This window comes from Syngnathus acus, chromosome 10 (genome assembly GCF_901709675.1).
Source record: "Syngnathus acus chromosome 10, fSynAcu1.2, whole genome shotgun sequence".
Classification (NCBI taxonomy): Eukaryota; Metazoa; Chordata; class Actinopteri; order Syngnathiformes; family Syngnathidae; genus Syngnathus; species Syngnathus acus.
Genome location: NC_051095.1, coordinates 3,970,402 through 3,993,042, shown reverse-complemented (window position 1 = coordinate 3,993,042; position 22,641 = coordinate 3,970,402). Strand labels below are relative to the sequence as shown.

At 50.3% G+C, this 22,641-nt stretch overlaps 2 protein-coding genes and 1 long non-coding RNA gene across 7 annotated transcripts in view; 2 read left to right on the top strand and 1 right to left on the bottom strand.

Annotated features, from left to right (window-relative positions):
* The window catches only part of LOC119128276, a 32,716-nt gene extending 31,772 nt beyond the window's left edge, over nucleotides 1–944 (top strand). The window contains exon 5 of the long non-coding RNA XR_005098960.1: nucleotides 854–944. This is a non-coding gene — a long non-coding RNA (uncharacterized LOC119128276). The remainder of the gene's footprint in view (nucleotides 1–853) is intronic.
* A 47-nt stretch (nucleotides 945–991) lies between these two features.
* exoc6b (exocyst complex component 6B) lies at nucleotides 992–18,445 on the bottom strand. Of its 4 annotated transcripts, XM_037260251.1 has the most exons (24): nucleotides 18,030–18,445; nucleotides 16,728–16,893; nucleotides 16,607–16,654; nucleotides 16,446–16,536; nucleotides 16,321–16,366; nucleotides 15,544–15,748; nucleotides 14,495–14,665; nucleotides 13,785–13,853; nucleotides 12,677–12,760; nucleotides 12,496–12,542; nucleotides 12,300–12,420; nucleotides 12,155–12,226; nucleotides 11,973–12,070; nucleotides 11,269–11,374; nucleotides 11,089–11,198; nucleotides 9,273–9,384; nucleotides 9,065–9,199; nucleotides 8,807–8,995; nucleotides 7,854–7,883; nucleotides 7,182–7,323; nucleotides 5,428–5,501; nucleotides 2,034–2,146; nucleotides 1,929–1,940; nucleotides 992–1,230 (listed from the first exon to the last, which is right to left on the bottom strand). In XM_037260251.1, the coding sequence occupies exons 1-24, from the start codon at nucleotides 18,116–18,118 to the stop codon at nucleotides 1,104–1,106; spliced, it is 2,457 nt and encodes an 818-aa protein (XP_037116146.1). In that variant the 5' UTR covers nucleotides 18,119–18,445; the 3' UTR covers nucleotides 992–1,103. The 4 variants fall into 4 exon arrangements, with proteins under 4 accessions (XP_037116146.1, XP_037116148.1, XP_037116147.1 ...); XM_037260253.1 differs by lacking the exon at nucleotides 7,854–7,883 and having other exon boundaries at nucleotides 18,030–18,440; XM_037260252.1 differs by lacking the exon at nucleotides 1,929–1,940 and having other exon boundaries at nucleotides 18,030–18,439.
* On the top strand, nucleotides 17,519–22,630 carry tkfc (triokinase/FMN cyclase). 2 transcript variants are annotated; one of them, XM_037260325.1, is made up of 18 exons: nucleotides 17,519–17,813; nucleotides 18,593–18,677; nucleotides 19,158–19,338; nucleotides 19,398–19,502; nucleotides 19,596–19,783; nucleotides 19,861–19,939; nucleotides 20,007–20,096; nucleotides 20,259–20,293; nucleotides 20,352–20,436; nucleotides 20,508–20,597; nucleotides 20,671–20,787; nucleotides 20,955–21,074; nucleotides 21,245–21,382; nucleotides 21,490–21,596; nucleotides 21,667–21,773; nucleotides 22,066–22,099; nucleotides 22,190–22,282; nucleotides 22,374–22,630. In XM_037260325.1, the coding sequence occupies exons 2-18, from the start codon at nucleotides 18,672–18,674 to the stop codon at nucleotides 22,527–22,529; spliced, it is 1,731 nt and encodes a 576-aa protein (XP_037116220.1). In that variant the 5' UTR covers nucleotides 17,519–17,813; nucleotides 18,593–18,671; the 3' UTR covers nucleotides 22,530–22,630. The 2 variants fall into 2 exon arrangements, with proteins under 2 accessions (XP_037116220.1, XP_037116219.1); XM_037260324.1 differs by having other exon boundaries at nucleotides 19,149–19,338.
* Nucleotides 22,631–22,641: the final 11 nt, after the last annotated feature.

The following is a 22,641-nucleotide window of genomic DNA, read 5'->3' as shown; positions in this document are numbered from 1 at the left end:
TCTTGTGTGGGGAAACAAGTGTCACGTCATAGGTACGCAACGGTTTCGTGCGTGGTTGTGTGAGAGTTTGTCTCAAGCGCATCTTGCGCTCCGCTCCTGCTTGTTGTTGAGACGGAAGCGCAATGTCGCCGCCTGGTGGCAACGCGGCGCACAGCTGCGTGCCAACGCTTTGGAATGTCACAAGAAAACCACATCGATGTATCATTCAGTTGTCACTTCATAGTATTACATGTACACATTTGGCACAGCATTTCATTATTAATGTATTTTAACAACTTATTAAAATCATCAAAAGTAATGGAAAAACAGTGACAAGTAAATTATTACTATTGCCCAATTGACGTGAAGGAGGGATTTTTATTAAAAAAAATTGCTATTCCAGTATAATCTTTTCCTGTGGAAAACATGCATTTATTATAAAAAATTAACGAGAGATGCTTTATTTTATGATGCGTTATAAAACTGCCACTTTTTTTTTTTTTTTTTTTTACATAGTTTGATTTATTTGACTCTGTTGAGGTCAGCAACGCAAACGCAAATTTGTTGTCAACGCCTTTACCTGGGTAAATGTTACGCTAAAAAAATAAAAATACAAGTAGAGAAATAATTCGCTTTAAGCCGAATGCTGGCATTAGACCCGACAGCTCACATCTGTTGTGCAACACACTCTGGCTTTAGCTCGTTGAAGAATGCAACATATGTGTGCAAGCAAAGACATCTTCGAGAATCAAAATCATTTCACCTGTCAAGTCTATCGTGCATTATGAACTAATCAATAAATTTCATGAGAAAGCCCAATAATCTGAACTTTAGTTGAAGCAAGTTACACTAATGTGCTGTTTTTTTTTGACAGAAGCAAAATGGCCACATTGGCATTGGTTTAGGATGCCTTCCACCAGTGATGTGACTGCCCACCATCACCAAAAGCAAAGCACCGATTGAAGGTAGGATAAGCTCCTCCTCCTCGGCGTAATGATGACACGACACGGTCTATCACATACAAGTGTTGTAACATTTATTGTGAAGTGAAAAGAAACAAATCCCCGTCGGTGAGAATGCATAGATGTGGCTTTTGTTCGGGAGAGAGGTGCGCGGGTGTCCGTTCAGGCCTGGTGCTGTGCGATGAGGTTGCGTAACTGCTTGATGACGGTGTCGATGAGCTTCTGTCTGTCGCGTTCCGTCTTTCGGAATTGTGCGAAGACCACGTTCTTCCTGCTGCTCTCCCGCATCCTGAAACACAGAAGAATCAGTGTTGCCCAATTAGGAGTTGCTAAGAAACTTTTGGAAAATGAAACATTAGGCCTTGATAGCAGTTTTGCCCATCGACAGAATTCAATGCGTATTTTACAATAATTGTTGACTAAAAAGCAAAGTGCGGATAGTCCCCGTGCGCCTGTCACGCAAGCGATCATTGCCAAAACCTTCTCGCAAAATCCACACTCTTCTTATTCTCACCTGTTTCCTCTCTTTGTAGCAATTAGATTCTTAATTGTTTACAAAAAAAGTAGTCACCTCAAAACCTTCTACTTGGTTGCATGTTAATCAGGAGTTGTGCAATGAAGAGTTGCTGTCATTTTTCTGTAATGGTCCACTTCAGTCGGCGTTCTCATTGTCATCTCTTGGGATTGTGGCATTTAATCACAGCACCCCAAAAAAAACACAAACATGTGCACAACATGCAACTTTGACCAACTTCTACTGTCGTCAGATTGGGCGGTTAGTCCACGTGTGAGTCCGTACGAGTCCCGTACGTCCTGTTCCGTAAACATCTGTGACTGTGGCTCTCCTTTCCCACATGCAAAGGTATCAGTAACCTTAATTGCACTTTTTTTTTTTTTTTTTTAACCCACGTTACTCAAATGGCAGCAAATCAGAACAAACTAGACACTGCAAGTCGTTTGCGCGTACATGCGGAAAACAATACTCACGGCTTGGACAACCTGCCGACACGCGACAAACACAAGAGAGAGAAAAGAGAGCTGAGCGCGCGGACGGCGCTTGAGGATGAGGACGGGGGCGCGCAGGCCACTCACTTTTCCAACACGGCCAGCGCGGCGTGCGGGTTGACGCGCAGATACTTGCAGCTGGCTTTGCCGTAGTCGGCCAGGTAGCTGGACCAGTCCCACTGCGTGAACAGCTCCAGCAGCTACAACAACAATAACAACAACAAAATAAGTGACCCACGTTTCAAAGTGTTGCATAACCTGCCCCCAATCCCGCGCACGCACGATCCGCGCCTTTAAGAACACGCGAGCCGGGAGCCCCAGTGAACTCCGGGTAACACCAAACACACAAGAGAGAAACCATATGTGAGCGAGGGATGAGAGAGGACGAGGGGGATGCAGAGGGATGGCGAGCGAAACCACATGTTGGGGGAAGGGAGTGGAAATACACAAGCCACTTGGACGACAGCCGCCGGTGCCTTAGAGCGGGCGAAGCGCGCGGCGTCACGCCGGCGCGACCGCTCGCAAACAAAAGTGCCGCAAGACGGCGGCGAGGAGGCACCAAAGGTACACGCCAGTCCTTCTCCAAATAAAAAGATTGCTGTTACATTCGGTTATTTGGTCATCTTTGAACTTCTATAATTGGTTCATTGTGAACAATCGAAAAATATTAGTGAAATAAAAAACAGGGCTAGGTAATATTGTGACAGGACTTTCCAGAGACAAAATATTAGATAGACTCAGAAAGAAAAAATATTTTAGTGTGATAATGACTTAGACAATATATTTACTATATTTACTATTACTATAAAATAATAAAAATATGTCGAAGGACAGGCAAAATATGAATTTATTTGCAAATATACGTCAGTATACAACGATGAAATGTTTAGTTGAACGTTTACGTTTTTTTTTTCCTTGACTCCCATCGTTTTGCGCACTTTTGCCAAGTAAAGGGCAAGTTGGATTCCACTTGATGAGTATAAAGGGTAGTAAAGTAGTTAAATAATTGGTTCATGAATTATAATTACGTTATAAATCCGAAGAAATAAAGACAAATGTTGTACTATGAAAAATTATACCGACACATGAACGCAATTACGGCTTACTAATCATCGCCAACCAAGATGGCCGCCGTGGCGCAAACAGGAAGCGCACGCGCACGCAGGTGCTATCGGCCCGTCCGATAGCGCGGAACAATGAGCCGATGCCGAGGCGCAGGCGCATGCCGAGCGCCTATCGCTCGGAAGCGGCCGTCCCGTCCCATCGGGCGGGCCCCCCGAGCGGCGATGTTGTCATGACCACTGGCTGACCCGTCGTCACGGCGATAAGGCCCGGCCACAGACGGGGCAGGAAGTTGAGGCGGGGGTCGAGAAGAACGCGCGGCGACCTCTCCCACACCGACACAAGCTTGAAGTCATAAATCCCGGCAGATAAGAACGCTTTTACTTTGCGCCGTCATCTCGGGCGCCGCGTTAGCCCGAGCTGCTGTATGCGCACACACACATGTGGCATCAGATAAGAGACTTGCGGGGGTCTTAAGACAAGTTTCCACCCTCCCTGGCACCAGTGAGCCCACTGACCTTCCACTGCACTGCACCGGCGTGTGTGTCTCTCTGATATCATGTAATCACCCTTTCACCGCAGATAAAAGTAGTGCTTATCCTCATATATGATCGACAAACAGTAGGCTAAAGTTGCGGCGGATGTTCCGATTTCGGGATAAAACGGACGTTCACGTTTCCGGGTGAACTTCGTTTGACCTTTAAACTTCCAAATTAGGATTTTTTTTTTTTCATTATTGATACGCTTGTTCACACACCGGGAAGCAAAAAGGAAGTAGGGGAATTTGGGAGGGGGGGTCCATCAAGGCTTTTCTTTGTCCATCAAAAGTGTCGTATTTTGTGTTTGTAAAAACAGTCACGTTTGCGTGTGTGCACGGGATCGGCGGGCGAGCATTTACACGTCCATCTGCTGCTCATCCTCCCTTTCGGCCTTTTTCGCCTCACTATTGATGGCGAACCCCCCCTAACCGCCCCATGTGAGCGCTCACACGCTTGAAGGGAAGTGTCGGCCTCCCGAGGAGAGCGAGGGGGAGCGAGGTCGAGAGACCACCCTGTACGTATCACTTTCACCTGACTGGACGCTTTCACTCGGCATCAACACGCCGCCACATTCACAAGCGGGACCCGAATCGAAAACGCCGCCAAAGCCGAGACATCGGCTTACGAGCTAGCGTGCGACGAAACACATTCGCGTTTGCGTCCAGTCTAAAAATAGCTATGCCGATTCTGCCTTTGCAAAGATGATTTTTTTTTTTTTTTTAAATGGGAGCAATTTAGGTGTTGAGATGCCCTCGCGTGTGGGAAAGGAGAGCCACCGATACAATGTCTGCCGTTTCTTGTGTATTTCTTGACATTCTCCTACAGCGCTTTTATTTTTGGGGGGCTGGAATAGATTAATGGCCTTTCAATTTCATACAGGGTTTAAAAATCGATTTGATACGCAAGTGCATCACTCGAGTAGATTTTCCGCATCTGAATTTTTTGTTTTCCAGCCGGTCAAATCAATGGGAAAATCTAATCAGTCACGTTGATCGGCTTGAGAGAATTCTTCAAACGTGACATAATTGACAGAGAAAAATGTCTACGGGAGCAAGCGGCTAACGGGGCCCCGTCAGCGTGATTTATCGAGCGTTCCTGGGCGGGCTCGACGGAGGGCGTACGGGAGCGGCGAGCCCGCGTGAGAAGAATGCGCCTGTGAAAGCGCTGGCACGTGACACATGCGAGGTATGAAAAGCTTCTTTTGACGTGATGAGAATGGCGTCAGAAACAATGCGGAGGAAGGAGATGGACGGGAGGCAGGAAAAGGAGGGACCAGATGAGGAAGAGGAGGATGAAGCCGAGGCACTGCATCATCCCGACAGGCGCAGAAAGAGAAGCGAGGCGGGGAGAAAGCGGGATTGTGACAGCGGGGATAAAGGGCTATCCGTCTCTGTCCGTCACCTCATTCATCCTTCCCGCTCCGTCCTGCCGGCCCATCCGTCATCCGCTGTCACGCGCACACAAGCCGACCTCAGCCGCCCGAGTTCCAAAAAACACCAACGGCGATTCTGTTTGGGCCCGCGTGAGACGCCGAGCCGGGAGACTTCCTGTCGGGGAATCTTCTCGGGATTTCATTGATTCCTTGCTATTTATTTTCATGTTGATTTTTTTTTTTGAATTTGGCTAAAAAAATGAAAATGAAATCAAAGATAAAATAAAATACTAAAAAAATTTGGATTGATTTAATATAAAATTAGGGCAGCAAGAAAATTACAAGTGAAGTAAAACACGACTCTCTTCCCAAGAAGTCTGCAGACTTTTAATGGACGTTTGTCCGAGGAGAGGAGGAGGATGTGCGGAAGGATGAAAGAAGTGAGGGGGGGGGGAGACAGCAAGGACCGAAGAAGACGACGACAACGACGACGTAGACAAAGACCTACTTGTCTCAAGTCACTGAAGGCCAGAAGCAACGTGTCACCCTGGAAGCCTGCGACCGGGCCGGCTCTGGCAAAACCTGTGGGAAAAATACAAACGGTCCACCCCCGGAGCGAGGGAAGAGAGGAGGAGGAGGAGGGAAGAATAAAAAAAAAAGGGAAGAATAAAAGACCTGGTTAGATTCGCTATGCATCAGGACAGATTGGCAGACAAATGACGGGCGGGGGGGGGAGGAGCAGGAGGGGGGAGGGGTGGCTGTTCAAGTCATGTCAGAGAGGGGAGAGTGCGTATGTGTGTGTGTGTGTGTGTCCGTGTGTAGCATGGCATTGTTGTGGTGAAGCTGGTGCGTGCGGAGTGCTAGCAGGGGTCTCGGCGTCACTTGGCAAACGAGCCCACGGGGAAGAGGAGAGGTGTGCGAGGGAGCAGAGGTGGCCAAGCTTTTGCTTCTCAAAAAATCCACAAGGGCCAACGTGAAATTGTGCTGCCTTGAGATTGAAAGTCTGGATTTTCTTTTTTTTTGCGTGTGATGTTTAGCCTCGATGATGTTTACCGATATCGTGGCATCGATATTTATTCGATATACTGCGCAGCCCTAGAAGTAAGCGCAAGCAGATTTATTTCCGCCGATGAAACTGCTGAGTCAGCTCATTTTCGTACCGATTGCATCACTCTCGGAGAGAGAGAGAGTTTGTGAAGATGAAGTCAACTCAATGGTTTGCTTTTGTTTACTATGAAAGGCTGTCAGTCAAAAAGCATGACTCGCGCCAATTGCTGCGCTGATTTCATTTGTTGCAGAGAAACGTTTGACTGATCTGGAAAAGCTCGCTATAAAAGCAATTTTGTAGAACTTTGCACCCAAAAAAACAAGTTTTCCGTGTCGCTTCTACAATAGGCTTAAAACAATTAACAGTGGGCCAAAAATGGCCCCTCAGGCCATAGCTTGGACAGCACCGATGTTTCCCGATGAGGCTTTCACTTGACACAAAATGGCGGCCCCTACGCACCACGGTGCCGATTACATGCCTGCCATTTCCAGTGACCCCGTGACACACAAGAGGCGGCTTTGCCGCTGAACGCCGACACCAGCGACTCAACTTTGATTTCCTTTTTCCTTCTTTGTTCCTTTACCCCCCCTGTCTGATGTCTGTCGCTTCCTTCCTGCGTGGCGCTTGATGGCGGCCATCTTTCTCTAAACATGTTTGAAGCCCAAAGTTCACCTCTAATCCCTCCCTTTCAAAGTCCACGTTGGTTTTCATTCCCTCGCTCCCCTCAGCCGTGCATGTTTCTCTCTTTTGTCTGCCGAATTCGTCTTTTTTTATTCCTCCTCGCACCTCATTCATTTAATCCTATTTTCCCTCGGGCCCTTTCATCCCATTGCGCCTTTTGTCTCCTTTTAATCCATTTTAAATTGTGTCTTTGGGGAGAAAAAGTTCCGATTTTGACCCGGCGGGAAGTGGAAGTTGATTCACAGTGCCCCCTCTGGGTCAGAATACAAACTACACCCGCAGCACGGATTAAAAAAGTCATGTACTTTGCACCCCCATTTTCCGTAGTCAGCGAAAATCCAGATGAACCAATTAAATCCCCCAAAATTTTGCCCACGGATATTTTGTAAGCATAAAATGCGTATTGTCGTAACCGTATGCGAGATGTTTGGCTTTACATAAAAGGCGTGTCCAGGTGGGCCAGGGTGTGACGTAGGCGAGTTTGCACGAGTGTCATGGACATGAGCAATGTTGCGTCATCCACCAGCGCTCACCTTCGCACTCGTCGACGTCGGCGTTGAGCTGGTGCAGCGCCCCCATGGAGATCTGCTTGACCTCGGGGTCCAGCAGCAGCTGCATCAGCGACGTGGAGATGTGCTTGCACGCCGACATGCACGCCGTCTGCGCCACTTTGCCCTGACCAAGAAACAGACACTGTTAAAAAGCTGCCAGGGGAGCTGAGGAGGGGGTGTGAAGAAGCTTGAAACACGATCTTCCGGCCCACCCCTAGTTCACGAAGGCTTCACCTCGCGTGGAAATCCAATTACACACATTGGAGGAACACACACCGGATGTCCACACACACACGCGCAACCTCTGGGTCAGTCATAATAGGGTGAGATTGAGCGTGAAACGAGCTAATTGTATTGGCACGGTTCCGACTGACATGCGGGCCGTGCTTTTGCAACTGGGCCTTCAGTTGGGACTCAACCCGCCTCTTACTACCACTATCATTAGAAAAATCTGCAAAACAGCACACAAGATGAGCGAGATCTTGATGGCGTCTAAATTGCACCCCCCCCACATTTGCGTCAGAACACTTCACACATGACACAAACGTGCACGACTGCTCCTGGACATGCTGCTGGCTGGCTGGCTGAAGTCTCGGGCCACAACGTGAGGGCAAACGTTGAGGGGTTAGCAAGGCGCCACACACACATACTCACCGGCAAGATAGCATGTTCTACGGGCGCTCCCTGAATGAGGAGAGACATAAACCACAAATAGACTACTCACAAGAAAGTTGTGTCTGTTTGGATTTCGGCTGAAATTTAAGGGCGATTCTGAAATCCCATTTTTTGAAATCCCAATAACTTTTTTTTTTAAATACTAAACTCGATTTCAAACAAGGTAAACACAACTCGCTGTAGGTTCTTATTTTCTGTATATATTATATTAATTATATATGTATATATATTTTTTTTATTTTTATTTATATAAGGGGAACTAAATCGCTTCTGTTTGCAAACAGTCACATAACGGAATTAAATTTGCGAAGCGATTTTCCGCTACGTAACGATCTCCTCATGGTCACGCGGTAACGCTACCAGGATGTGACTTTTGGGCCCAGAGTGTGAGCAACTCCACTTCTCTCATTTCAGAGGGTCATGCCACTCAGATTTACTGATCCGCAGCATCCGATCTGCTTAGGCGGCCCCACTCTGTGTGTGTGTGACAGGGTCACGTCCGGGGCTCGTGGGGGTGGAAAGTAAAGCTCCTTAGAAGTGTTGAAAAACACTTTGCTCAACCGCCCTGTGTGTGCGTTTGTTTATATTCTAGCAACAATCGGACCGGCTCGATGGCGACACGACGACCGCGTCGGTGTGTTGCGTCGGCGCCGATGCGTGGCCACGGAGTCGATAATCTGAGCTGCGGCGGCGTAATCTGCAGCTGAGCGCGTTAATGAGCTGAGCCAGGCGTGGCGTTAACGATCTTAAAGCGACGCGAGCGCCTCGTAACGTCCCGTCGACGTGTGGCGCTAACACGCGTTTGTTCACGTAGACGCCGTAGCTCGAGGGGGCTACGAAAGCATGTCGGCCATCTTGAATGTGCAAGACTGCTTTGTAAGGGTGGCGTACTCTTTTCGCAAAACGATTTCGCTTTCTGTCTGACGACTCACGGGCAAGTTGGTGAAGACACTGAAGGTGCTTTTCAGGAAGGCCACCAGGTCCAATAGGTAGTCGCTGGGCGCCGGCGCCGCGCCGCTGGGCACGCCCGCCATCCAGTCATAATCCGCCAGCTGCAGGAACTGGTCGATTTTGGCGTTGAGGCCGGTGTAGATCTCCGCCTCGGCCGCGTGGCGAGCGTCCTGCGAGAGCAGACGGGTCGTGACGGGCATATCCGTCAAACGCCGGGCCGGGTTGGCGCAGACGCTCACCTTAAAGGTGGAGGTCCCGTACAGCTTGGTGGCGTTGGCCGTGTCTGACGGGACGTTGGTGATGTTTGATATAAACTCCTCCATAAAATGGCAGCTCTGCTCCAGGTGGGTGGTGTTGATGATCACCTGCACCAACTGGAGCACAAGTAAGCTAGTTATCACAATGCTGAGGACAATGTCAAAGAGTGACAAGGACATGCGCAGTAACCTCAGCCAGCCCGACATTCTTCTTCTTAATGGCGTAGTGCAGACAGTTGCTCAAGGTTCGGGTTAGCAGCAGATTGGTGGATTTGCGGATCATGTCATCCACCTCTGTGGAGCTGAGAAAGTACACAAAGATTAACGTGGAGAAAAAAAAAATCCTTTGGCGAGAAATGATTATTTCTTGAAATTATTTCCAATTTGCTCAGCTGTTGATTTTCCAAGAATCTCACGTTCCGAGTTCACGAGCCGCTTAGCAGCAGCACACTCTCGAGTTTGTTTGCTTTGAAACGCGCCGCGTGTCCGGCTGAAGAAAAACAGCTTTTGGAAGTCTGCTCAAGGATCGTCTGTCTGGGCCAAAGCTCGCGTTCTCCAGACCAACCGGGCAGCAAAATGCTCATCAAACATGGAGTCTAATTAAGGGCGACGCAAACAACTTTGGGGTTCTGCTCTGTGCTGCGTCCATGTGTGATTGTGAGTTCAATTCCAGCGGCCTGCGGCTAATATGCACATTCCGGCCAATTCACTCGATTGTCTGTGCCTGGAACTGAAAACGCACACACGCAAAGTTCTGCTCACTCTGCACTTCTGCAGGAATTTTTCCCCCCTGCTTTTAATTGTTGGAATGTATTTAGGATTCTTGTACTTTTTTGGAAACACTGCGAGTTCTAACTGTAGCTCACCCCAGGCGGCATGGTGTGTGTGTGGGGGGGATGGGGGGCGTGTCAAAAAGTCAACGTCCGCGAGTGAACCCTTGAAGCGCACAAATATAGACGGACGCACCGCAGAATTTTGATCAAATTTCATTGCGTTTGCGCCGCCACAACAGATGTGCGAGGGGCGGGGGAGGTTGTTGCAGTCAGGGGGAGGCCAGCACGGCGGCGTCCAGAGGCCAGAGGGCACGTAAGCAGCTACTTAAACGCTACATATGCTTCCCTAAATGCGAGGAATCGTCTGGGGTGGATTATGTGAGAGAGCCGGCGTTGACAACGCAACAGAAGCTGCAGCCCAACCAGAGCAAGAAGGAAAAGCGCCAAAATGGTCGTACGCATGAAAAAAGCGCTCGCAGCGATTGCCGCATGTTCTTTCTCGCCGACGCCGCGCTCGGATTTCGCGGCTCAACACCTTTGCGCCCCTTTTTTAACCTTCCAGCCTTTCTTCGAGTCGCCCAAATGCTCCCCCGACATCTCGAGCGGCTAGCTACGTATAAATCGCAAAGGTCACACGGAAAGGAACGCCGACCTGCTCCCCGGGCGAACTTAAAATGATCTTCAATCAAACGTTTGCTTTTCAGTCCAGCAACTTTGTAGGCATCCGAAATGTAAAGTTGTGCTCATTACTTTCTTTATAGCTCTGTCTGGTTTAATGATTGCGCTATTCTGAAATGCCTTGTAGTTGAATTGGATTTTAACTGTGTGTGTGTGTGTGGCCCAGTGCCAGTTTTGTGGAATCCTCCCGCCGCACAGTGCAAGATGTTCCCTGATTGCTCGCCTCCTCAGTGGAAAAGTAGCCGCTTTGTTTGAGTTCCTTGTTACATCAAGCGTAACCAGCGCACGCACGCGCCGCAGCCGCCGTACGAGCGCGCAGATCAAATCCGGATGGCGTCGCCAGCGCAGCTCCACCTCGTGGTCAATTTCGTCCGTTTCCACGACCGGACTTTGCACCCACCGAGGAGGGGGGGGGGGGGGGGGCGTCTTCACAGCTTTTTTGTCTTGAAAGCGGTCTCAGGCGCGGTCAGATCGGGTGAGCGCTTTTGGTAAAAAGGAGGCCAGAGCGGGCTCGCGAGGAATTTTGATGAAGGCGAGGAAAGAGGCGACATGTACCTGAGGTGCAGGTCTTCAGAGTACTTGAGACAAGCGTAGATGAACTCTTTGAGCTGGCTGTAGACTTTTGGCACAAACTCGGAGAAGGGAAGCTTCTTGGGGAAGGGGAGCTGCACACAACAATGCACATTTTCATGTCAATTGAAAAGCTGGGATCGGCGGGCCTCTAGCGCCCTCTACCTTCTCCAGCTCGGGGTCTTGCAGGGGAAACTGCGAGGTGTAGTGTCGGTACTCCTGCTCCGTGGACACGGGGATGGGACTGAAGTTGTCCTGGTCCAACACCTGCCTGTGGAAGGAGATGCAGGTGAGCAAACGTCTTTTCTGCTGAGGCCGCGAGAAGTCGGCTGCAGTCGTCTCGCAGAGTGGGGAGGGGGTGTCATTCTAATGCTTGAGGTTTTCTTCCCCCCCACCACCCACCCCCTTCTTCTTTCATCACCCCCTTTCTTGTTTGGCTCTCGAGACTTCGGACGTTCCAACGTTCCATGGAGAGGCCATGAACCGGAGAGTGCTCCCTCTCCAACAATGCAACGCATTCCTGTGGCTTTCCCGTGTGTGCGTGCGTGTGCACGCAGGGGGGGAAGAAAAAGCAAAAAAAAAAACTTTCAGCATGTTTGTTTGTACGCTGCCTCTCAAAGTCCCACTGGTGTCACTGCACAGACTGAGGAACAATGGCGTGCGGTGCCCTCGCACACATCTTGTGAGGGCCACTACCCATCCTGAACGTTGCGGACGTGGCTTTAAAACACTTCCTGCCTCGGGGCGCTCGTTAAAACTTCAAAAAGGGCGACATTTCCCACAAAGCGCTGTGTTGACTGTTGGGTGTGCGCCCTTTTGACCGGGCAACCTCCGAAGGGCTGGCAAGGTCAGGAACATGTCAAATGTACCTGAAGGTGACGTTCCATCTCTTGAGCAGGATCTCGCCGTACTGCTCCCTCATCTCCAGCAGCATGTCGAAGAGCTGCGACACCGGGAAGCCGTAGCCCTGCCCGAGAGGTGCTCATTCAAAACGCGGCTTTTAATTACACGTCGCCGCGGCAACAAAATGAAAGCCACTCCGCTTCAGTACCTGAAGTGTGTCAGCAAAGAGGACAATGAGGTTCTTCAGATCCAGCACCAGATCCGGGTCGTCACAGTAAGACTGCGAACACACGCTCGGGATCAGTACGTGTTTGCGCGCGTGTTTTTCCCGCTCACGTCATGCGTGTCTTTACAGAGTGCGTCCTCAAAGCGGCCACGATTTTGGACAGCGCCAGCTCCCACAGCTCCTCCACATAGGCTCTGTTGACCAAACCTTGCGTGGTGTGAAGCACGTGATCCTCCACCACGAAGAACCTGAGAAGAGCATACGCTGCAGGTGATGTCATCGTACTTTTGTCACCGCGTCACGTCCAAACGGACCCGGCGTACCCGACGATCTGATTGAAGTAGCGTCGGTAGCCCTCCAGAGTTTCGTGCTGGAAGGGAGAACAACACATGAGCATATTTTGGGAATTTGAGAGATTCAAAAGGTGGTCAGTTTTTGTCATCCACGTTACGGGAGTGCGGTTAGCGGGGTGTGTGTGTGGACACAAACGAAGTGACGTGATACCATGTTAGAGTGCGGCTGCAGCACGAGGCGAGCCTGTTTCCTCCGTTGCTTTCGGTAGTAGTTCTCAAACACATCACGCAAGCCCTGCAACACACATTACAGGTACAAGTGGGAGCGTGCCGTGGTGTTAAAACCCGTGAGATGCGCCGGGAGGATGTGACCAAACGGCATGGAAGGCCAGAATGACTCTGTGATGGGAAAGTTGCGATAACGCGCGCCTGGAGTTGAGATAAAGCTGGACTGAAGCGTCCAGCATCAAACTAAAAGCGCTGGTATCTCCTCCTTCCATGACGCAGCACCTTATCACGGCTGCTCTTCTTTTGCGGGGGAGGGGGCGCGCGGATAAGACCAGCGAGTAGATAACGAGGTCAAGTGGTAGGGAGCAGGGAAAGTAGTGTGCCGTGTCAGGAGAAGGTGCTGAAAGATTTAACCTTTTTCACCTCGGGGTCCCGGCGGGCGGGCGGGGAGTGGGGGGAGAAAAACAACAAGGCATTAGTATCGCTAAGTGATGTCAGGCTACTGTCAGCTACTAGCGTGTAGCTAACGCGCTCTCGCTCGCCGCAAACCTTTTGCTGACCTCTTTCCTCGCCGTCATGTCACCCAGTTAGCCTCTCCCTAACCTCTCTCTTCCCTCGGCTCCCTCCCGCCATCGCTCACTTTCTCCTTCCTGTCAAAGTTCATGCACTTCCTGTCCCCCTGCCAGAGAGCGCACGTACACACACACACACACAGACATACGGTGAACAGAAACAGTCAACTCAGTCGATGTGTTGCCCCGGTCACAACCCCTAAAAGCCTGCAGCCGCGCGCACACAAAATGTGGAGCTAACTCAGTTGTGGCCCAGGCTACACCTCCACCCATACACTCCAACTGACATGACACACACACTGCGGCCACCTGGTTGGACCTCAGCCAGGTTCTTCTTCTCCGCTTCATCGGAACTTTCCCCCCATCAAGCTGCAACATGCGACGAGCCGCTGTCGCTCGTCGCTAATTCCATAGAAGCAGCTACCCAAGTGTCGCATCATTTCGCAACGTCTTTCTTGAGCTGCCGAGAGGTTCGGAACCAAGGTGTTCCAATTGGTCCAGGAGGTGTGATGAGCTCACCAGCACAGTGTAGATGTGGAGACAGCGGTACACCGGTGAGAAGTCCACCAAATCCTGGGCGCCGGTCACCTGCGCACAAGCAAACAGGAAGTGCTTGTTGAGGACTGAACTGCTTGAGGTCACTCACGAGAATATAGGAGGAGGCACGATGACATTCCAGAGACGGGGAAAGCAGGTAAAAAAAAATCTCGAGGCCTTGAGGAGGAAAGGAGGAGGACAAAAGGAGCAGAGGAAGAAGAGACTCAAGGGGACAGCCGTGAATGACGGGAAGGGGAAGACATGCCAGGGGCAGGGACGGCGTAAGGTTGGCACGGGCGCCGACGCGGCCGTAACCCCGGCGACCGCGGGGTCACGCCTTTGTGGGAGCCGAGGCTTCGGGCCAGTTTACAGGACGTAAATAAGCCAAAAGGGACAACGGGGACCTGCGAAGAGAATGGCAGCACCAGGGTGACAAGTTCAGCCGCATTGTGCTCGGCCTTCCTTGAACGCGAACACGTCGGCGGCATAAAAGAGCTCGGATCCCGCCAGGGGCAACTCGAGGAGTTCATTGTCCCCGCACTTTGGCAATAGTGGCACAAGTTCCGAGTAAACATCCTCGTTAATTCCCACATTCCCATTAATGCGCCACTATTTGTTTCTGCTTTTCACTTCAGCACACGTTTTCAAATTGAAACAACCGAGTCCAATTGTTGTGTGTGTGTGTGACTCACTTGGTCAGTCTCCTCTTCATCCCCCAAATCCAGGACGCCAGAGTCCAATTCCAGCCTGTCGACCTGCCCGTTGCTCTGTGTGAACCTGCCGGCCGCCGGCTGTCTCCCGGGGCGCCGGCCCACGACAACCCCAGGTTGCGTGGAGCTGTCCAGAGAGCGCTGCAGCTGGGCCTGAAACCCACAAACGGATCAGCGGCCATTAGAAAGGTGACACGGTGCCGCTCAATGTCACTGAATCGATTCGGCAGGTCAGAAACAGGAAAGCTCCAGACGGGGGGGCGTCCCCGGCCGGCGGTGAACTCGGCGGGCAGACGCGGCGCGCCGGCCGGGGGCAGCCGCTGCGTTTTCTCTATGATGGCGACCCAGCGGGTACTCTCCGCCACGCGCGCACGCATGTGTGTGTTCAGTAACTAAATACAGGTAATCAATCTTCTTCCACTTCACAGACCCAACAATCTGTTTCCCATTAGCGCGCGCGCGCGTGTTTCGGACTACCGAACACCCGGCGTCTTTCTCCGAGTAAATACGCGAGAGGAGGCGAGGGAGCCAATGCATGGAAAGATGAGGACATGGAAAGGAAGACGTTCCGGGACAGACGAGTTTGTGGCTGAACAATGGCGACAAACATGAGTAACATTTGAACCGCTCGGAACATTTTTAGAGCCGCCGGCGATAGAACAATAAAAGGTGTTGTATTTATTTCAGATCACGGTTGCGCAGCTCGACAAGACAGTCGGCCCGCTTTTCCTCGGAGGCTCATCTGTCCCTGGCCAACCGTTCCTTGCCTGTTCCCGTCCCCCCCCACCTCTTCCTGCACTTTTCACCCAACAACACTCTCCAAATAAACAAGAGGCCTCCACTTGGAGCTTCCTTGGCCTTGGAAAACACAAAAACAATGAGCTAAGTGCTGAAAAGCAGATTTCTGCATGTGTGCGCGCACAGAGCGCAAAAATATGAGAGGACGCTTGATGAATGGCGTGTGTGTGCCCTTGTCAACGCGCGCAGAGGTAATCCAGCGTCTGACCGCCACGGCCCCTGTCCCGACATACCTGTCTGATAGCCGTCTCTCCAATCTTGTCCGAGTGTTTCCGGATGCTCTCCAGGAAGTCCTTGAGCTGGGTCATGGCCGTGTCGCGGATCTGCGTCCGCAACTTGGGAAGATTTTCCGCCATGATGGTGCAGAACCGGTACTGGCCTGCCCTTGGAAGACATGTCTGCTCCAGCTGCTCCGAGGTGCGCAGAGCTGGGTAGTACCTAAAACACACGAAATTTTTTTTTTTTAAATACAATACTCTCAGACATGAGGGGAAAATTAGCACAATCACAGAAGACACACACACACACACGCATATTTGTGCATGTGTCAACGTTGGCTGACCTTATGATGCTCTGTGCTCTCAGAGGGGACACAAAAAAGCACACAAACAAAGCATTCATTTATGAGCAGAGACTTCTGTCTTCAGGTCAGGGACGGGCCATTTGGAAGAAATTCCTAGTACTCTGGTGCCACCTCGTGGATGGTTGGTAAACTACCTCACAGGATAACATTCTACTCCAGTGTGTCATAATATAACCTGATTGATATTCGCAAGCAATAGGGACCAAAGATTGACAGAATTAAATAAAATCCAAATAAGTTATACCGCCCATCCCCTCAAAGATTTTTAGTTAATAGTCAAATTGTGTAAAGTTTCCACTGAGAGAAACACAAATCGTGAATTGAATTTGTATTGTATTTGTATTATTTGTATTTACATTAGCAGGTCATAGAGCACCACCTGCTGCTCGGACATGTGCTTTGCATGAGACACACTCTGCTGTCATACCTTTTGGCGTCCATTTGCTCCTGGAGGCGTCTGTACATCTCCAGGACTGGCACCCCCCCCAAAAAAAAAAGTTTGTGTCAGGACCTGATGGATGGGTTGTGTGCTTATCTGTGCGTGTGTGTTACCTGGCAGGCAGTGCGTCAGTTTGTCGACAGTGGTCGCAATGTTTCTCTGTTGCACTCGACACTGTCTCAGCTCCTCCATGGAGCTCATGAGCTGCACAAGAGCAGGAAAACTTGTGAGGATAATTGAGGTGAAGGTTTAGGGTGGCGGTGATGAGACTTGCCTCTTTGCCATCGCCCTGAATAGACCTGTTGGTCTCAGTCACCTGACTCTGAAGTGTGAAAAAGGAGCGACAGGTGAGGAAGGTGATATGACGTCTGCCCTCGTCTTCACCCCCACGCTACCTTCAGCTTCTGCGCCTCGCCGCGCACTTTCAGCAGCTCCGTGATGGAGTCGACAAAGCCCTGGAAGTGATGGTTGCACATCTTCTCGATCTCGCGGTCGTGGTTCCTGATCCGTGCATCCAGCTTGGCCATGAACAGGCCATGTTCCTGGCCATCGTACACCGACCTGGACAAGACGGGGGAGAAGGGTCATGTGATTTCCTGTCGGGGAGGCAGACTGGAAGCACTAGATGGTTGGGAGGTGAAGGAGCAGGAAGGCAGACGCAGGCTCGCGGTTCTATTTTAAGCAACAAAGGATGAGCTTCTTCCTGTGTTCTTTTGCTTTGTACACCTGCGTAAATCCCCAAGCCTCCTACCAACCAGGAAGTGGCCAACGTGTTGAGGAGTACAATGGATACGTGTGTGTGTGCGTCAGCCAACTAAATAGGGTGTGCGATAACTGAGTTTCTGAAGATCCACAGCACAACAAGTCATTGAATGAGCAAAGCATTAGCGCCATCACTGCCATTCGATTGGGCGACTCCAAAACGCATCAGAAGAATGTTGCTGCTTGTCTCATCCTGCTCACGCAACCAGGAACGCTTTCTTCAATGGATTGAATAGTTCCTACCTTTGACTCGGTGGACATGTCCCCCCCCTAGTGGCTATGAGCGGCATAAGCGATGACGTCAATGTAATGTGATTCAGTGATTGGACGCTTGCATTGCAATCTATTAATTGATTGATTTTCTGTTCTTATCCTGGGTCACAGATGAGCTGGAGGCACTTGAAAAGCATAGTAGCAAGTAGCATTAACAAATTATGAAACTTCAATTCATCTAACTTGCATGTTTTTGGATGTCGAAGGCCGGCCCTGAGATTCGAACCCCATGACCTCAGACTTGTGAGGCAGACGTGTTCCCCACTACCGCACCGTGCTGGAAGATGTGATCTGAATACCTCCGACACCTCAACTTTGTTCCTGAACTCTTGGATTTGACACACTTGGCAGAAATACTGCCCCACTTGTTTCCACTTGCCAGCCACTCAAACAAGTGGACCAGTGTAGCCTTCTTTCAACCCGAATGTTTCGGGTTCGACACCCCGGTATGTCACATCCGACAGCAGTGACCGACATTATAATCAGTTAGCGCAATCAGCTAAAGGTAGCCAGCCAACATCTATTCGTGAACAAAAGCTCATTCGCCGAAGCTAAGCTCTTTATCATTTAACATCAGCTAAAAAAGAAAAAAAAAAGGCGTGTTTGCTAGCTGTCCGATAATGGACGTCGTCATTTTAAAGTTTTGGCCGACGAAGACCTACCGCAGCGTCGGACCGATACAGTTGGTGTCCGTGCTCTCGATCTCGCGGAGAATTCGCTCGTGCTCGGCGGCTGTCTCCACGCTCGCCATGGCGCATGTTGCTCCGGACGGTTCCGAGATGAGTTGAACCGAGCTGGGTTGAGCGGACGAGCGAGCTGGGCTCAGCTCAGTGCGTCATGTCGCGCCGCCGGGGGTTGCTTCGATATGTGAGCTCGGGACAACCCGACTGAGCGGTGCTACGCCTGTTTATAATCGCTTCATATGCACATAATAGACTGCCGGCGTGTAGCGTGATAAAATCAGTCACAATGCATCGGTTTGTTTACATTTCATCCGATCGCCATGTGAACGTGTATATTATTTGTCACTAAACTAGAAACATTTTGGTTTGAATCGTAAGTTTTGCCCAGCAAACCAGTGCTCTTTTTTTGCTTATAAAATAAAAAGATAATACGATACAGGTCGTGAATTAAATCCAAGGTCTCTTAATATTTTTGGTCACCCTCTCGCATCGTTAAACATTTAATTTGATAACTATACCGATTGAGTACTTTTATTTCGAAGGGAGAAAATCCAGTTGGATCTGTGTGACGTCACACGCTGAGCAAAGAGGGAGCGCGCCCACGAGTGTTGTCAACTTGTCATGGAGGTAAGAATTTTTTTTTTTTTTTTAATGCAGAGACTCAAGAGGCAGCCTTAGAGTCCAGCACTTTCCCGCTTGTTTGTATTTGTTATGAGGACTTTTGACACCTTTAAAAAGACGTTTTTGCAGACTGAGATCAAAGTCCGTGCGTGAACGACAGCCTAGACTTGCTCATTTCACAATATTGACTCATGGAGCTAAAATGCCTAACAGAAATATTAAAAACTGCTGTGGTTGCAAAGTACGAACTTCATGATGTGGACACTTTTTTTAATAAATACCTACTACAAACTAGTATTTGTTTCTCTCTGAAGGCAGAATTTGTGATGTATGTCACCAATCTCTAATTGTTCCGAATTAAGGAGCTATTGATTGATCGTCCAAGGCTGGTGTTGTTTAACAAACCATAAAAGAAAATGTACTCAATTTGAGTCCATGTCATAGGAATCTTGCAAACTTTTTTCTTTTGTGTTGCAGCCCCCAAAGAAGCTGATCAACTCTACAGAGGACTGCGTTGATGAGGCTCTCTGCGGCCTCGTCCGGGCCTCCAGCGGGCTGTCTCTGCTGCGGGGCCACCGAGTCGTGCTGCGCTCAGACCTGGACCAAATGAGCGGCAAAGTGGCGCTTTTGTCAGGAGGAGGATCCGGACACGAGCCTGCACACGGGGGTACGTCTGACACCTCTCAAACAGCCCACATGGCAACTCTTTGAAAACGTTGCGTCCAGGTTACGTGGGTGCTGGTATGCTGTCGGCGGCAGTCGCGGGGGGCGTCTTTGCATCTCCACCTCCTGCCAGCATCTTGGCTGCCATACTTTGCCTACACGGTGCAGGTAAGTTGACCTGTTGTTCCCAATCTGCTGGCCCAAACACAATCAAAGCAGTGACCGGCTTTTAAATGATGAATCATGGCTCTGACCCTTCAGGAGCATCTGGGGTCCTTCTCATCGTAAAGAACTACACGGGAGACCGTCTCAACTTTGGGCTGGCCGCAGAGCAGGCCCGCAACCACGGGGTGGATGTTGAAATGGTGGTCGTCGCTGACGACTGCGCTTTCACCTGCCCCAGTAAGGCCGGGAAGCGGGGCTTGTGTGGCACTATTCTCATTCACAAGGTAAAAAAGACAAACGCCGAAATATCCCCCCAGTGTCAAAAACACATTTGGAGGATGTAATGACACGTTTACTTTAGCTGGCAGGTGCCTTAGCGGACGAAGGCTGCTCATTGGTCCATATCGTTGCCAAGGTGACGGAGGTTTTGCAAGGCATAGGTGAGGCTCCGTGCCGGATTGTTCCCGTTTTCCGACTAGCAGGAAACAACGCCGCGTTGTGTTCCAGGTACGCTGGGAGTCAGCTTTTCTCCGTGCAGCGTTCCGGGCTGTCGGCCATCTTTTGAGCTTCCTCCAGGTGACATGGAGCTCGGCCTGGGTGAGCATGGAGATTGATGTGCAGTCACCCCCTCAAAATTCACATAGTGATGCCCCCTAAAAAAAAATTTGATAAGTGAATGTGTGACTAGTTAGCCAAGATTGCTGCACTATTTTTATTAAAACAGAACTTCCTTGGCCAAGTGCTGTTTGTCTCGTGCAGGAATCCACGGGGAGCCTGGGGTCAGAAGATCAAAGGTGAGTCCCAAAGTGAGCAAAACTTTTGTAGATGCCCTCTCGTATTTCTGGCCACCAGGTAGCGACAGCAGACGAAGTGGTGTCAGCCATGATTGATCACATGACCAACGCGGCGAGTCAGTCGTGCTTGCACCTGCAGACTGGTAGGCCGGGCATCCTGCTTGCGACCTCCCATTTGTGTTTTATTTTGAGCCGTTGTGCCACTCTGACAAAGGTGACGTGCTCGTTGTCTGCGTGAACAATCTCGGGGCGCTGTCACGTCTGGAGATGGCCGTGGTGACTCGTGCCGCCATCCTCTGTCTGGGTGATGACGCATTTGATCACATGCTAATGAACAAAAATAACCCACAGCACTCATGGTCTCCAAATGCTTGCAGAAAATCGTGGGATGGTGGTCGCCAGGGTGATGGCCGGGTCTTTCATGACCTCACTGGAGATGGCTGGAATGTCGCTGACCATGATGAGGGCCAATCCTGAAATACTTAAACTCTTTGGTAAAGGAGACACAACTCTTTAAAACAGGCAAATATAAAATGTGATGTGATCAAATGTTCCCCTTTATGTTTATTGTTGAATGTGGTACTTTACTAAAACACAATGAGCACAGAGGAGGAGCCGCTATATTTGAAGCTTACAATGTTTCCCTCCCGTTCTCATCTAGATGCCAAGACTAGTGCCCCCGCCTGGCCGAACCTAAGCGGCGGTTGTGCGAGTGGCCGCAGCTACCTCACAGACCCGACCCCGATGTCTACAGGAGGGCCCCAAGATGTGCTGCTCGAAGGTTGAGACTCATGGAATAATTTATGTGTCTGCAGTTTTTATTTTTAAACACGTGACTAGCCGTGATTTTGTGGCTAGAGCGCCTTGTTGCACCTTTGTGACCGAACCGGGTGTCCTCTCGGGGTGCACCACCTTGACTTCCTGTTTACTGGTAGTTTCCCTCCCTGCTAGGACCCCAAAGTCCTGTGATGCGCAAGGTGCTGGAGAGGGTGTGTTCTACACTTTTGGAATACCAGGAAGAGCTCAACGCATTGGACCGTGCTTCCGGGGACGGCGACTGTGGGAATACTCATGCGCAGGCGGCCAAAGGTGACCAATTGTTTTCACGGACCTCAATATTAGGACTCGCAGCATCATTGGGGTCTCCGGGTCTCAGTTTGAGAACCACACTTCATTGAAAGACAATGCTCACTCAGCCATTCAGGTGTGGCTCCAGAGTCACGTGGTCCCCGGTTGCCCCGGGCAACTGTTGTCTGCCCTTGCTGGATTGGTTCAGGAGAAAATGGGCGGCTCTTCAGGCGCAGTAAGTGATTAAGATTTTATTTTGTTTTTTAAGAATTTTTGCATTTTTCACCCATTGATGTCTTTGTCAGTTGTACAGTTTGTTCCTCACGGCAGCGAGCGGTCACATGACCGGGGGGCGGAGTCACGCTGCAGCATGGGCCAATGCAGTGCATGCAGGGATGCAGGCCATGAGAAGGTGAGTGTAAGTATTTGACTTGATCTCAACCAATGTGCCGATCAGCAGGCATCATGCTCAGAAAATGATTTATTTACTACAAACGATATCTTTGCTCATCTATCAATGCTGATGACGTCTCCTGTCAGGACAGGGAAAACAATTAAATGATTTTTCCACTAGATGGCAAAAGGTACAGTTTTGTGATTTATCCAGCAAAATATCAGCTTAGTGTTCAACTAAACCGGACCCTGAAAGAATCTGATGACTTATTACTGGCAATGCTAAAATGGATCCATTTTGGTATCAACAGATATGGCGGTGCTGATTTGGGAGACAGAACCATGGTGAGTCACTTGGAATGTTTTTTGCTCTACGTTAATCAGCACTTTTTTGTTTGTTTTTCCCGAGCCGCTTACTGTCCTCTCCCGCCGCAGTTAGACGCTCTGTGCCCCGCCGTAGACGAGCTGATGAAAGTCAACAGCACGCCCCCCGGCGGAGAGATGGCCGCGCTGAAAGCAGCTGCTCAGGTGCGGCAAAACATCCTCAACCTGTTTTCCGATTGCTGCTCGCGATTGCGCAAGCACGCGAGAAACCTAACAGACTCGCGCCGCTGTCCAGAGAGCAGCCGACGGCGCCGAATCGACTCGCAGCCTCGCGGCCAAGGCGGGCAGAGCCAGCTACATCGCAGCCGAGCGCCTCACCCTGCCTGACCCCGGAGCCAAGGCCGTCGCCGCCATTTTGAGCGCCGTGGTGGAGGCCCTCGAAGAGCCGTAGTGGTAGAAACGCATCATCACGACTGTATGACAAGTTCATAGTGCACAAAAGTTAGACCCATTCCGCAAGAAATAAAGTGTAGAATAAATGGATGCATTTCATTTGTAAACAC